Raw genomic sequence first — 13,201 nt, forward strand, 5'->3', positions numbered from 1 at the left:
AATTATTTTGTTGTCCTGCAACACAGGAACAGGATGACTTTGATTTGAGTCTTAAGATATTTTTGTATGGTGCGATCGGCGTTGCCAGATGGGAAATGACAAATTATCGTAGCAGAAGCTTCAAAACCTCCTATTTTGATTTTTTTTTTTAACTATCGTACGTACTGTGCTATATTTGGCATTGCCCAGAAATATGTGCTGTAGTAAAATATTACCGCAGACCGTGATGCAGTTTAATGAATAACACTGTTGGAAATGAAAAATGCCCCAACCTGGCTGTAAATAACATGTTATCCTGTTTGTGTTCGCTAATAAAGAATCTATGCAGTCAAACTATTGTATATTGTGGAATATTGACATAAATGGGTAAAAGTATTGATAATGCTGTTCAATGACGTCACTTTCTGTTGTCAACTTCCTGAATTCATCCGGAAATATGTTCTGAATCGACTTTCTATGTTGAATATAAATGAATTAATTTCGCATTGGACATGTTAAAAGACAAACATCACTGATGTGAAAAAAAAATTGTTTAAAATGTAGACCTGGATTGGCTTTGTACAAGATCAGACGGACGGGGTCGCCCTCTGCTGGTCCTTTCGTAACATTGCAGCCACATGTTACACGTTGGGGACATTTGTAACAATTTGGTTTAGGAAAATGTGAGTAATTCTAAATATATGCCTAGCTACTGTAAGCAAAAAAACTAACTTTTAGCATGTTTTTTTTCCCCCAAAGTTTTTTGTGACTCCACCAAGGAGGGCACCAGTGATTACAAAGCTCAGACATGTGATCAACCAAGAATAATTTAAGCACAATATGGCAGCAATAAGTCAACACCAGTCGTGATGTTGAGTCCGTCAAGCTGCTTCACTTCTTCTGCAGTTTTATGACGGCCATAGTGTGACCCTGGACCACTTCTATTTCCACGACTTACATACAAATGGAAGGACGGGGGTCACTTTGATACATTTTGCACGTTAAAGATGCTGACAAAGCAACATGTAACAATATGTTTTCTTCTTTAAAAATGGGCCCCGGGCGAGACTTTGGACTGTGAAGGTGACCCATTAAAGAGGTCAGAGGTCAGTTTAGCATAGATGTTATGATATGCTGCTGCGACGTCTCACCTTGAGCTGATGCGGACCTTCTGGCCGTGGATCCTCGGCGGCATCCGGCGGGTCCATCAGTCCTACAGTTAAACGCAGACACAGAAGCGGAGATTTGAAGATGTTAAGACGGAGATGGGACGTCCACAGAAGAAGAAGAAGAAAAAAAAAGTCCAAACTGACCACTGACTCGGTGTTGTCCGCTCACGGCTGCGTCCATTTCAGAGACGAGCGGGCCGGCGCCGCCTTGCCACCACGCTCTTTAAACAAGCAGCCGTCATCGTGTTGTTTGCTTATATCACCACTGCTTGACACTTGGGACTATTTGTACTAGAAGTCTGCTAAACTAACATACATGTGCGTGTGCATGTGCAGGATGTACACGTGAACACATCCTGCACCAGGTGCATTGTGGGTACCTGCTTGGTCAAAGAGAAAACAATGCAATCCTATTCACAAATAAACACACCTTGTGCAAACACATACACACACACACACACACACACACACACACACACACACACACACACACACACACACACACACACACTTTCATGCTCGACTTGTGTGTGTATTTACTAGGGATGGGAATCTTTGGAAACCGAACGATTCCATCTGATTCCTGGGGTGACGATTCGATTCATAATCGATTCTCGATTCAAACCGATTCTCGCATTGTATTATTTGGTATAATAATTATAGTTAAACTTTTTCAAAACAGGCTAAAAAGCTTTTCCTCTGGTTGCATGTAGGTGAACTAAAAAAGTATTTTTTTAGAATGGATTCTTATTTAAAAACTTTTTCTTTTTTTTTTTATATATATATATATATATATATATATATATATATATATATATATATATATACACATTTTTGAAAACTATGAATCGATTTAGATTTAGAATGAATAAGATTTGCCATTGTAATTGCATGGAGATGGCCTAAAAACGTCTTTAAAATGTGATTCTTACAACAAAAAAAAATTAATATACACGTTTTCAAAAGTTGATTGTTCAAAAAAAAATTTTTTGCGATTTATAATATGGATGGATTTAGATTCAGAATGAGTAAGAATCGCGATTTAGTTTGCATGGAGACGGCCTAAAAGTGTCTTTAACAAAAAAAATGTTTTTTTATTTTTTTATTGTAATCAGTTTTTGAATATTATGAATCGATTTAGAATCATGATGAATAAGAATCGTGTTTCTAGTTGAATGTAGATGGCCTAAAAACCTCTTTAAAATGTCCATCCATCCATTTTCTACCACTTGTCTTTTTTTTTTTTTTTTAAATAAAATAAAATTCTAAAAGAGGTCACAGGTTAGAAAAGCTTCTTCTGATTGCATGGAGATGGCATAAAAGCGTCTTTTTAAAAATTGATTCCGAAAACCCCCCCGCAATATATATATATATATATATATTTTATTTGTAATCAATTTTTAAATATTATGAATCAATTTAGAATCGGGATGAATAAGAATCGTGATTCTGTTTGCATTGACCTGGCCTAAAAGCATCTTTTTAAAAATTGATACTTATTAATAAAACAAAATGACTTTTTTTTTGTCTTTCAAATCAATTTTTGAAAAATATGAATCGATTTAGATACGGAATGAATAAAAATTGAGATTCTGGTTGCATGGAGGCTACAAACATCGTTTTATAAATTGATTCTTCTTCTTCTTCAAAAAAAAAGTATTAATTTAGATATGGGAAAAATCACAATTCTCGTTGCAGTAAAAAAAAAAAAAAACTTAAATATTTTTTACAGGTTAGAACATTTTCTTCTGGTTGCATGGAGATGGCCTAAAGTATCATTTAAAAATTAATTCTTATTAAAAAAAAAGAAGAATCAAATAACTACTTTTTTTTCCTTTTTTTTTTATAGATTTTTTTAAATTATGAATTGATTTAGAACTGGGATTAATAAGAAACGTAATTCTGGTTGCATGGAGACGGCCTAAAAGCTTATTTTAAAATTGGTTCTTCTTCTAAAAAAAAAATAGAAATAATAAATGTAAATAAATTGCAGATTGGATGTAAAACTATTTTTTTTATGCATACAAGATGGTTTAAAGGATTAAAAGAGAGATTTCAAACAATAAAATTGACATTGACAGATTCTTAAAGAAAGAAGCTATAAAAAAGATTAGTAGGATTTTCTTTTAATTTGGTGATGACAAACATTTCCAACTCCTGCATATTTTCCTTAGAAGTTCAAGAAAAACAAAACAGCCAAAAGGTCTTCTAATAATAATATTAATAATAATAATAAACATTATGTTATTAATTTCATTGTTGTGAGCTGATTTTTAAGTGCTTTAACGTGCTTAACACTGTTAGGATGAACGAGGGTCGGTTACCATGGCGACAGATGCAGCATCATCACCAAAAAAGTGCTTTTAAAAGCGACTTTTAAAGCTGAAGTTTAAAAAAAAAAAAAAGACCTACAAGTCCCACGTCTTAAAGTGTCGCGTTACAAGACGCTTTTTGTCACAGTTGCACAAGAAAAACACAAAAAAAAATCCACTCGCCAACACTGACTAGAGAGAAGAGGTTACACGTCCGGTGTGGGCGAAGCCAAAAGGTGGACACTTCACATGGTTCCTGCCGTGTTTTCTGCACATTCACAGTCATCACTACAAAATGTTCGGCACTTGTTTACATGGTGAGGGAAGGGCAAGGGGTGGGGGGCTCAGCGGGCATCTTCAAGGTTAATAATAAAAAAGTCTAAAGGTGCTCGTTTGACAAACCTCTCACTCCACAAAAGTTACATTTCTCAGAAGAAGAGCTCAGTGTCCGTGTCAGTGGGCGTGGTCTTCAGACTCACGCCGTTCCCTCGTTCCTCTGGGATGGAGGACGAGTCGCTGTTGAGCCTCGGAAGCAAACCTGCATGACAAACCAGGAAGATAAGCTAATGCTACGCTAACGCCCGACACTTTTTTTTTTACCCCCCCACCTTTATACGTTGGCTCGGCAACGTAAACGGAACTGTCCGAGCTCGCCCGGTGCCGCCGCTGCTTCGATCTCGAGCCGTCTTTGGCGACCCCCCACCTGAGGGACACAAGAACAGGAAGTGAAAGATTTGCTGGCAGAGGGAACATTTAAAACTAAATACCCAGCAAAAAATATTAGTTACCAAAACGAAGAATTGTGCCAAAAAATATTTGTAACCAAAACAAATTATTTTTAACTACCGGTAAAAAGATTAGGATCCAAACAAGATTTAAACCCAAGACATTTTTTTAACAAAAAAAATATATAAAAACAACAAACAAATGTTTTTTTTTACCAAATAAATATTTGAAACAAAAAACATTTAACTCAAACAAATTATTTTTAACTAAATAGATTTATAAGGGAATTTTAACAAAAAAATATTTGTAACCAAAATAAATTAATGTAACTAACAATATTTGGGAAAAAACAAAAAGAGATTTGTAACAAAACCATTTTACCATAAAGATTTGTAAGAAAAAAATATATGTGTAGCCAAAAACAATCATTTTTATCCCAAAATATTTCTAACGAAAAAAATATTTGTAACAAAAAAGATTTATAACAAACAAAATATTTTAACCAACAGGATTTGAAACAAACAAAAAAAATGTTACAAAATAATACATTTGTAACCAAAATAAATTGTTTACATCCCCCAAAAATATCTGTAACAAAAAAGATTTATAACAAAAACTATTTAAACAAAAAAAGATTTGTAACCAAAAAACTTGTAAAACAGCAAGATTTATCACCAAAGTTTAACAAAAAAAATTGTGAACCCAAAATAATAGATTTGTAACAAAAAATATCTGTAACCAAAAAAATATTTCTAACAAAAAAAGATTCATAATAAAACAATTTTTTCAATAAAAAAAATTGCAACAAAAAAAACGTGTGTAACAAAACGTTTTTCTATCAAAAAATTGTGACTAAAAAAAGATTTGTAACAAATGATTTTTTTTCTTTAAAAAAATGGCGACCAAAAAAAGATTTATAACAAAACGATTTTTTCAATAAAAAAATGGCAAACCAAAATAAGATTTATACCAAAACTATTTTTTTCAATAAAAAAAATTGCAACCAAAAAATGATTTGGAACAAAAACTATTTACAACCCAAACATTTTTAAACAAAATAAAAAGATTTTTAAACAAAAAAAAAAGTTTTGTAAAAGTGATTTGTAACCCCAAAAAAGGTTTGTAACAAAAAGATTTGTGATAAAAACTTAAAAAAAAGAGATTTCTACAAAAAAAGATTAGTAACCACATTTTTTAACAACAAAAACATTCGTAAACAAAAAAAAAAAGATCTGTAACAAATACAAATTATTTAACCAGAAAACATTTGCAACCAAAAACATAAGATTTTTAAAAATAAAAAAAGATTAGAACCAAATATATTTTTTTAAGGAGAACAAAGACTTGTAAGTCAATGCAATGATTTTGAATCAAAAAGGAGGTTACAGGGAAGATGTGATGGGAGGGACCAGCTGTGTGTGGCACTCACCTGTCCACAGTGGACATTCCCGGGTGACTGACGGACCTTCTCATCTGGACAGAAGACATTCCAACAGTCAACAGTCACCTTGTAATGAAATGAAGGACCTGTTGCAGTGAGAGAGGCGGACCCTTTCAGGAGGTTGCAGGTCAGGTGTCACGCTGTGCCGCGTCAAGGTGATGCACTCCTCCAGCGTCCTGATGAAGGTGGCACAGGTGGCACTGAGGAGGGACGCCTGAAGACGCAAACTGCCGTCAAACTTTGATGTAAGGGCGTGAGGTGAGGGGGCGGGGTTACCTCAGATGTGACCTCAGGGTCTGTGGTGGACTGGGACTGGATGGTTTGGACCTGCTGGACCAGGAGGTCACAGAAGAGACGCAGCTCGGACATCTTGGTCCTCAGACAGTCAGGACCTGGACACACACACTAAGTTAGTGAGCCAGAACCTCCCGAGGCGCTTGAAGCCAAGACCTCCGTGTCTGTGAGCGTCCGGCGTCCCCGCTTTGGACGAGCCCAGCGCCAGCAGCCACCGCTGTCTCTCCGCCGCGTTCACCGCCCGCAGGTAAAAGTGCTGCTCGCCGGGAATGATCAGCTCCAGACGAGCGGCGTCCGTCGGGTGGACTGGAAGAGAAACGGTGAGCGCCGGGGAAGAAGGATGACTTGGAGCGCGAGAGGGACCGACCTTTGATTTCGCACACGGCCATCTTGATGGATCCTTTGCTTCCTTTGCCGACGTCGTCCTCGCTGTCGTAGTAGGAGAGCACGCCATCGTCCAAGGCGAACCAGCGCGGCTGCCAGCCTGAAGATCCCAACACAAAGGAAGCATATTTACCTGTGTCTTAAAGGGGAACATTATCACCAGACCTATGTACCGGTAAGCGTCAATATATACCTTGATGTTGCAGAAAAAAGACCATATATTTTTTTAACCGATTTCCGAACTCTAAATGGGTGAATTTTGGCGAATTAAACGCCTTTCTAATATTCGCTCTCGGAGCGATGGGGAAGCAATCCGCCATTTTCTCAAACACCGAGTCAAATCAGCTCTGTTATTTTCCGTTTTTTTCGACTGTTTTCCGTACCTTGGAGACATCATGCCTCGTCGGTGTGTTGTCGGAGGGTGTAACAACACGAACAGGGACGGATTCAAGTTGCACCAGTGGCCCAAAGATGCGAAAGTGGCAAGAAATTGGACGTTTGTTCCGCACACTTTACCGACGAAAGCTATGCTACGACAGAGATGGCAAGAATGTGTGGATATCCTGCGACACTCAAAGCAGATGCATTTCCAACGATAAAGTCAAAGAAATCTGCCGCCAGACCCCCATTGAATCTGCCGGAGTGTGTGAGCAATTCAGGGACAAAGGACCTCGGTAGCACGGCAAGCAATGGCGGCAGTTTGTTCCCGCAGACGAGCGAGCTAAACCCCCTATTGACCCTAGCTTCCCTGGCCTGCTGACATCAACTCCAAAACTGGACAGATCAGCTTTCAGGAAAAGAGAGCGGATGAGGGTATGTCTACAGAATATATTAATTGATGAAAACTGGGCTGTCTGCACTCTCAAAGTGCATGTTGTTGCCAAATGTATTTTTATATGCCGTAAACCTAGTTCATAGTTGTTAGTTTCCTTTAATGCCAAACAAACACATACCAATTGTTGGTTAGAAGGCGATCGCCGAATTCGTCCTCGCTTTCTCCCGTGTCGCTGGCTGTCGTGTCGTTTTCGTCGTTTTCGCTTGCATACGGTTCAAACCGATATGGCTCAATAGCTTCAGTTTCTTCTTCAATTTCGTTTTCGCCACCTGCCTCCACACTACAACCATCCGTTTCAATACATTCGTAATCTGTTGAATTGCTTAAGCCGCTGAAATCCGAGTCTGAATCCGAGCTAATGTCGCTATAGCTTGCTGTTCTTTCCGCCATGTTTGTTTGTGTTGGCTTCACTGTGTGACGTCACAGGAAAATGGACGGATGGTTAAAATCAGGCACTTTGAAGCTTTTTTTTTAGGGATATTGCGTGATGGGTAAAATTTTGAAAAAAACTTCGAAAAATATAATAAGCCACTGGGAAGTGATTTTTAATGGTTTTAACCATTCTGAAATTGTGATAATGTTCCCCTTTAATGAAATTAAACAATGGATGACCGCTAACTTTTTGCAACTCAACGCTAAGAAAACGGAAATGCTGATTATCGGTCCTGCTAAACACCGACAATTATTTAACAATACCACCTTAACATTTGACAACCAAACAATTACACAAGGCGACTCGGTAAAGAATCTGGGTATTATCTTCCACCCAACTCTCTCGTTTGAGTCGCACATCAAGAGTGTTACTAAAACGGCCTTCTTTCATCTCCATAATATCGCTAAAATTCGTTCCATTTTGTCCACTAGCGACGTTGAGATCGTTATTCATGCGTATGAAGTGCTGGCTGTCCAGAGTCGGGACCCGGGGTGGACCGCTCGCCTGTGCATCAGTTGGGGACATCTCTGCGCTGCTGACCCGTTTCCGCTTGGGATGGTCTCCTGCTGGCCCCACTATGGACTGGACTCTCACTATTATGTTAGATCCACTATGGACTGGACTCTCACTATTATGTCAGACCCACTCCACGTCCTTTGCATCCGGTGTACCCTAGAGCAGTGTTTTTCAACCTTTTTTGAGCCAAGGCACATTTTTTGTGTTGAAAAAACCCGGAGGCACACCACCAGCAGAAATAATTAAAAAATGAAACTCAGTTGACAGTAAAAAGTCGTCGCAATTGTTGGATATGACTATAAACCATAACCAAGCATGCATCAATATAGCTCTTGTCTCAAAGTAGCTCTATTGTCACGACCTGTCACATCATGCCGTGAGTTATTTTGAGTTTTTTGCTGTTTTCCTGTGTGTAGTGTTTTAGTTCTTGTTTTGCGCTCCTATTTTGGTGACTTTTTCTCTTTTTTTGGTGTTTTCCTGTAGCAGTTTCATGTCTTCCTTTGAGCGCTATTTCCCGCATCTACAAACGTTTGTACTTTGTTTTAGCAATCAAGAATATTTCGGTTGTTTTTAATCCTTCTTTGTGGGGACATTGTTGATTGTCATGTCATGTTCGGATGTACATTGCGGACGCCGTCTTTGCTCCACAGTAAGTCTTTGCTGTCGTCCAGCATTCTGTTTGTGTTTACTTTGTCGCCAGTTCAGGGGCCGTATTTATCAAGCGTCTTAGAGTGCCATTTTACACTTAAGTCCTGAGAATTTGCGAAATTTAGTCCTACTCTCAAACTTAAGAATAAAAGCTATTTATCAACTTTCTTAAGTCTAAGAATCACTCCTACTCTCCACGATATTTAAGGGACCTTCAGAGGTGTCCTAAGTGGTTAGGAGTTGCCAGCGGGGGATGGCACTGAGGCGAGAGAGACGTGCACAAACGTTCAGGGAGCGGAAGCTCTTCTAACAACAGTGTTTCCTCCTCTCGCCAGTTTGGTTTTCTTTTCGATTCCATGTTCATTTCTGCATGTGGCTGCAGTGGGCTAGTATATATAGAGCCACCCACACCAGTTTCAAATTAGTTGCCTAATTAATGAATTGGAAAGAAAAGAAAACATTTATTTTTGATTCATTGCCAATACTGTTTGTTTGTTTTGTATTATTTTGTAGTTTATTGTCAAAATATGCACTCCCAATGTCCACTTAAATATTTCTAAGATATTTCTTTATTCTTACACAAGGGATTCCCTTCCGTGATTAGTCATTTCTATGGACACAGAAATGACGTCACCTAAAATTCCGTTTACGGCACATAGTAATGTCGTAATTCAGCTCTGAGTGTGACACTTAAGATTCAGTCCTACACTTCGCTGAAACTGTGAGTAAGACGCTTGATAACTAACTTTTAAGTGCAGCTTTCAGCGAATAATTTTTTTACTCATAAGTCAACTCTTAGCAGACTTCTTAGGAGTAATTCTAAGACGCTTGATAAATACGGCCCCTGATTTAGTTTTGTTCTGCATAGCCTTCCCTAACTTTAATTGTCTTTTCTTAAGGGCACTCACCTTTTGTTTTTTCTTTGTTTAAGCATTGGATACCTTTTCACCTGCACGCTGCCTGCCGCTGTTTCCGACATCTACAAAGCAATTAGCTACCGGCTGCCACCTACTGGTATGGAAGAGTATTACACGGTTACTCTGCCGAGCTCTAGACAGCACCGACACTCAACAACACATCATTTGCAGACTATAATTACTGGTTTGCAAAAAATATTTTCTTTCTTTCATAGTTCTTTTTATTGATTTCACATTCACATTAACAACATATTCAAACCCTCTTCATCCCCTACCCCTGCTGTCACTCAAAACAAAAACAAAAAACAAAAGTAAGAGTACAAATGTACCCGAAGTAAAAAAAATAAAATAAATACATAAATAAAGTTCAGTACAAGGCACTTAAAACAAAGTAATTGAAAACTGAAACATAATGTAGACGCAGCATGACAAGGCCATATTTAGGTACATATCTAGGGCTCTTCCTGCACTTGTGTAGAAGATTGGTCAAAAAAAGTCAAAAAAGGTCTCCACACTTTAAAAAACTTGTTTTCAGAGCCCCGTAATGTGTATCTTATTTTCTCGAGCTTCAGGTTTGCTTGTACGTCCCTTATCCAGTGGGAGACTAAGGGTGTGACAGCCTCCTTCCACTTCAACAGTATCAGGCGGCGTGCGAGGAGGGTGGTAAAGGCAACTATTTTGTGACCCCCTTCAGGAATGATTCCAAATACAGAAATTAAAGGGTTTGGATCGATTTGAATTGTTAATACCGTGGAGAGTGCTTCGAAGATGGACTTCCAGTACCCCTTTAGCTTCGGACAAAGCCAAAACATGTGTATTAATGTTGCGTTATCTAGTTTACATCTATCACATACTGGGTTAATATGGGGAAATATTTTTGCTAATTTTGCTTTTGAGAAGTGCACCCGGTGTATCACTTTAAATTGGACCAGTGAGTGTCGTGCGCACATTGAAGATGAGTGAACCCTTTTCTCAATTTTTGCCCAGGTTACGTCATCTATTGATGTTTGGAGGTCTTGTTCCCATGCTGTTCTGATTCTTAGCATGGAAGTGCATTCTAATCCTGAGAGTAAATTAAGTATATGTGAGATTGCCCTCTTCTTTATTGGATTTAAAGACATAATTTAATCTGTGGTTGATTTAGAGGGTTTGTTAGGGAACTGCGGAAGAACTGTTTTAACATAATCCCTTATCTGGAAATATCTAAATATATGGGAACTGGGTAGATTAAATTTCTTGGACAACTCCGTAAAAGAGGCGAATATATTGTCTATAAAAAGATCATTGAAGCATTTCAAACCCCTTTGATGCCACATATTAAAAGCTGTGTCAAGTGTTGAAGGTGGAAAGCAGTGATTTGATGCTACTGGACTGAAAAGGCTCATTCCTTGCAGGTTAAAATGTTTTCGAAATTGACAGTATATTTTGAGCGAGTGACTTACTACAGGATTAATATTAATTGTCTTCACTGATAGAGGCAAAGCTGCACCCATTAGGGCTGCTAAGGAAGCAGAACCACAAGAATGTGTCTCCAGCTTCACCCATGTAGGACTTTCCTTATGTAGATGGTAATATGTCCAGTATGACATGCAATGCAAGTTGGTGGCCCAGTAATACATACAGAAATTTGGAAGGGCCATACCTTCATCATGTTTTGCTCTTTGTAAAAACTCCTTGCGCAGACGTGGCTGTTTGCCATTCCAAATATAAGATGAGATTATTGAGTCTAATTTTTTGAAAAATGTACCAGGGATAAATACAGGTAAGCATTGAAACAGATACAAATATTTTGGAAGCACAGTCATCTTAATTGCATTGACTCTGCCTATAAGTGAAATGAAAAGGGGAGTCCAATTAGCCAGATCTTGCTTGGTTTGTGTAAACAACTTCCCAAAGTTTTGCCTGAAGAGGTCTTTAAAATTATTTGTAATAGTAACTCTGAGGTAACATCTGCGGTCCTCTCCAAGGTTTCTCATTGTCATCCCACTGGGTTGAGTTTTTCCTTGCCCTTATGTGGGATCTGAACCGAGAATGTTGTTGTGGCTTGTGCAGCCCTTTGAGACACTTGTGATTTAGGGCTATATTAATAAACATTGATTGATTGATTGATGGATGCATCAAAGCCCTCCCAATACCACAAAATACCAAATATAGTCTCAGTATCTTTCAACTTTGCAGTCCAAACAATAATTAGCAGGCTATTGTTAGCCACATGAAATAGTCTTTTTTCAACAATTTTTGAATCATAAAAAGTAGGAGATTTCAAGTGTTGCTGCTCCTGGGGATTCATTTTTAGACAATATCAAATCCCAGGACAAAACAAATGATGGCGTTATTTTGCACTAAATGTGTTATCGTGTACATATTCTACTTACTGTGTGAGTGTAGCCTACAAATAAATGATGGCGATTGCTGTTTTATATTACTGAATGACTCATTTTAATTGGCATTATATAAAGAAATAACGGTACAAAAAAAAGTAGTCCCACAAACGTGTTTCATTTAGACAAGGTATCAATGATTTAGTTACTTTGCACTGAGCTTCCGGTAACGGTAAACGTTATCTCAAGTAACTAAAGTATCGTCTGTTATTGATACCAGTATCGATCCGCCCATTTCTACTTTTTAATCATTTGATGTCAAAATACACTTGTTGCGTTGCTTTTCAGCTCAATGCGCATATGTGTATTAAAATATTGTTGCTGTTGGGCAGCATATCCTTCTAGAACACTTAGAACGGTCATTTAATGGCTAAAACATCACCTGACCATAAGAATGTATGTCACGTTATGGCTGAGTTAGCATGCTAACATTAATTAACCCACATGGAACCTATTAGGCCGACATAAATACAACTAAAAAGAGACAGAGGAGACAAGCAAGGGACTCACCTGTCATGTAGTTGGTCCACTTGTAGAGGATGCCCTCCATTTTTGTTTGTTTTGATCCGCTTCCGGTTTGGCGTCAAAGCAGAAGCTAACAGGCTAAAGCTAACTAGCAGGGGCTTTGCGGCGGGACATAGTCAGTCGAATAAATAACTAGTCGAGAGGTTCTTTTACTTTAAAATTCGACAAAAACAAGGTGATGTCACTAACTAATAGGGAAGTTAATGCTGTCATTGTGGCCACTGCGTTGCTAGGTCAGCTGGATAAGGGAGGGAAAAAAAGTCAACAAACCAGACGTTTCTTACGGAAGCCCGCGAGGCTGATTTCTAACGCACGTCTATGTCAATAAAATAAATGCATATTTCGTAATCAAACAAAAAAATTGTGAACCCAAAATAATAGATTTGTAACAAAAAATATTTGTAACCAAAAACAATTCGTAACCAAACAAATATTTCTAACCAAAAAGATGTATAACAAAACGATTTTTTTCAATAAAAAAGATTGCAACAACAAAAAAATTTGTAACAAACGATTTTTTTTTCAATAAAATAATTTCAACCAAAAAAAGATTTGTAACAAAACTGTTTTTTCAATAAAAAATGGCAACCAAAATAATAAATATAATAATAAATAAATAAATAAACTATTTTTTTCAATAA

General features: G+C 37.8%; 1 protein-coding gene across 1 annotated transcript; it reads right to left on the bottom strand.

The window, feature by feature from the left end:
* Positions 1–3,258: 3,258 nt before the first annotated feature.
* Positions 3,259–12,859, bottom strand: plekha3 (pleckstrin homology domain containing, family A (phosphoinositide binding specific) member 3). The gene is made up of 8 exons (XM_061973705.1): positions 12,546–12,859; positions 6,289–6,405; positions 6,078–6,227; positions 5,904–6,019; positions 5,737–5,841; positions 5,616–5,659; positions 4,069–4,163; positions 3,259–3,998 (listed from the first exon to the last, which is right to left on the bottom strand). Exons 1-8 carry the CDS (start codon positions 12,583–12,585, stop codon positions 3,889–3,891), a joined length of 777 nt encoding a protein of 258 aa, XP_061829689.1. The 5' UTR covers positions 12,586–12,859; the 3' UTR covers positions 3,259–3,888.
* Between the last annotated feature and the right edge of the window lie 342 nt (positions 12,860–13,201).

Source organism: Nerophis lumbriciformis, linkage group LG02 (assembly GCF_033978685.3).
Source record: "Nerophis lumbriciformis linkage group LG02, RoL_Nlum_v2.1, whole genome shotgun sequence".
NCBI classification, from domain to species: domain Eukaryota; kingdom Metazoa; phylum Chordata; class Actinopteri; order Syngnathiformes; family Syngnathidae; genus Nerophis; species Nerophis lumbriciformis.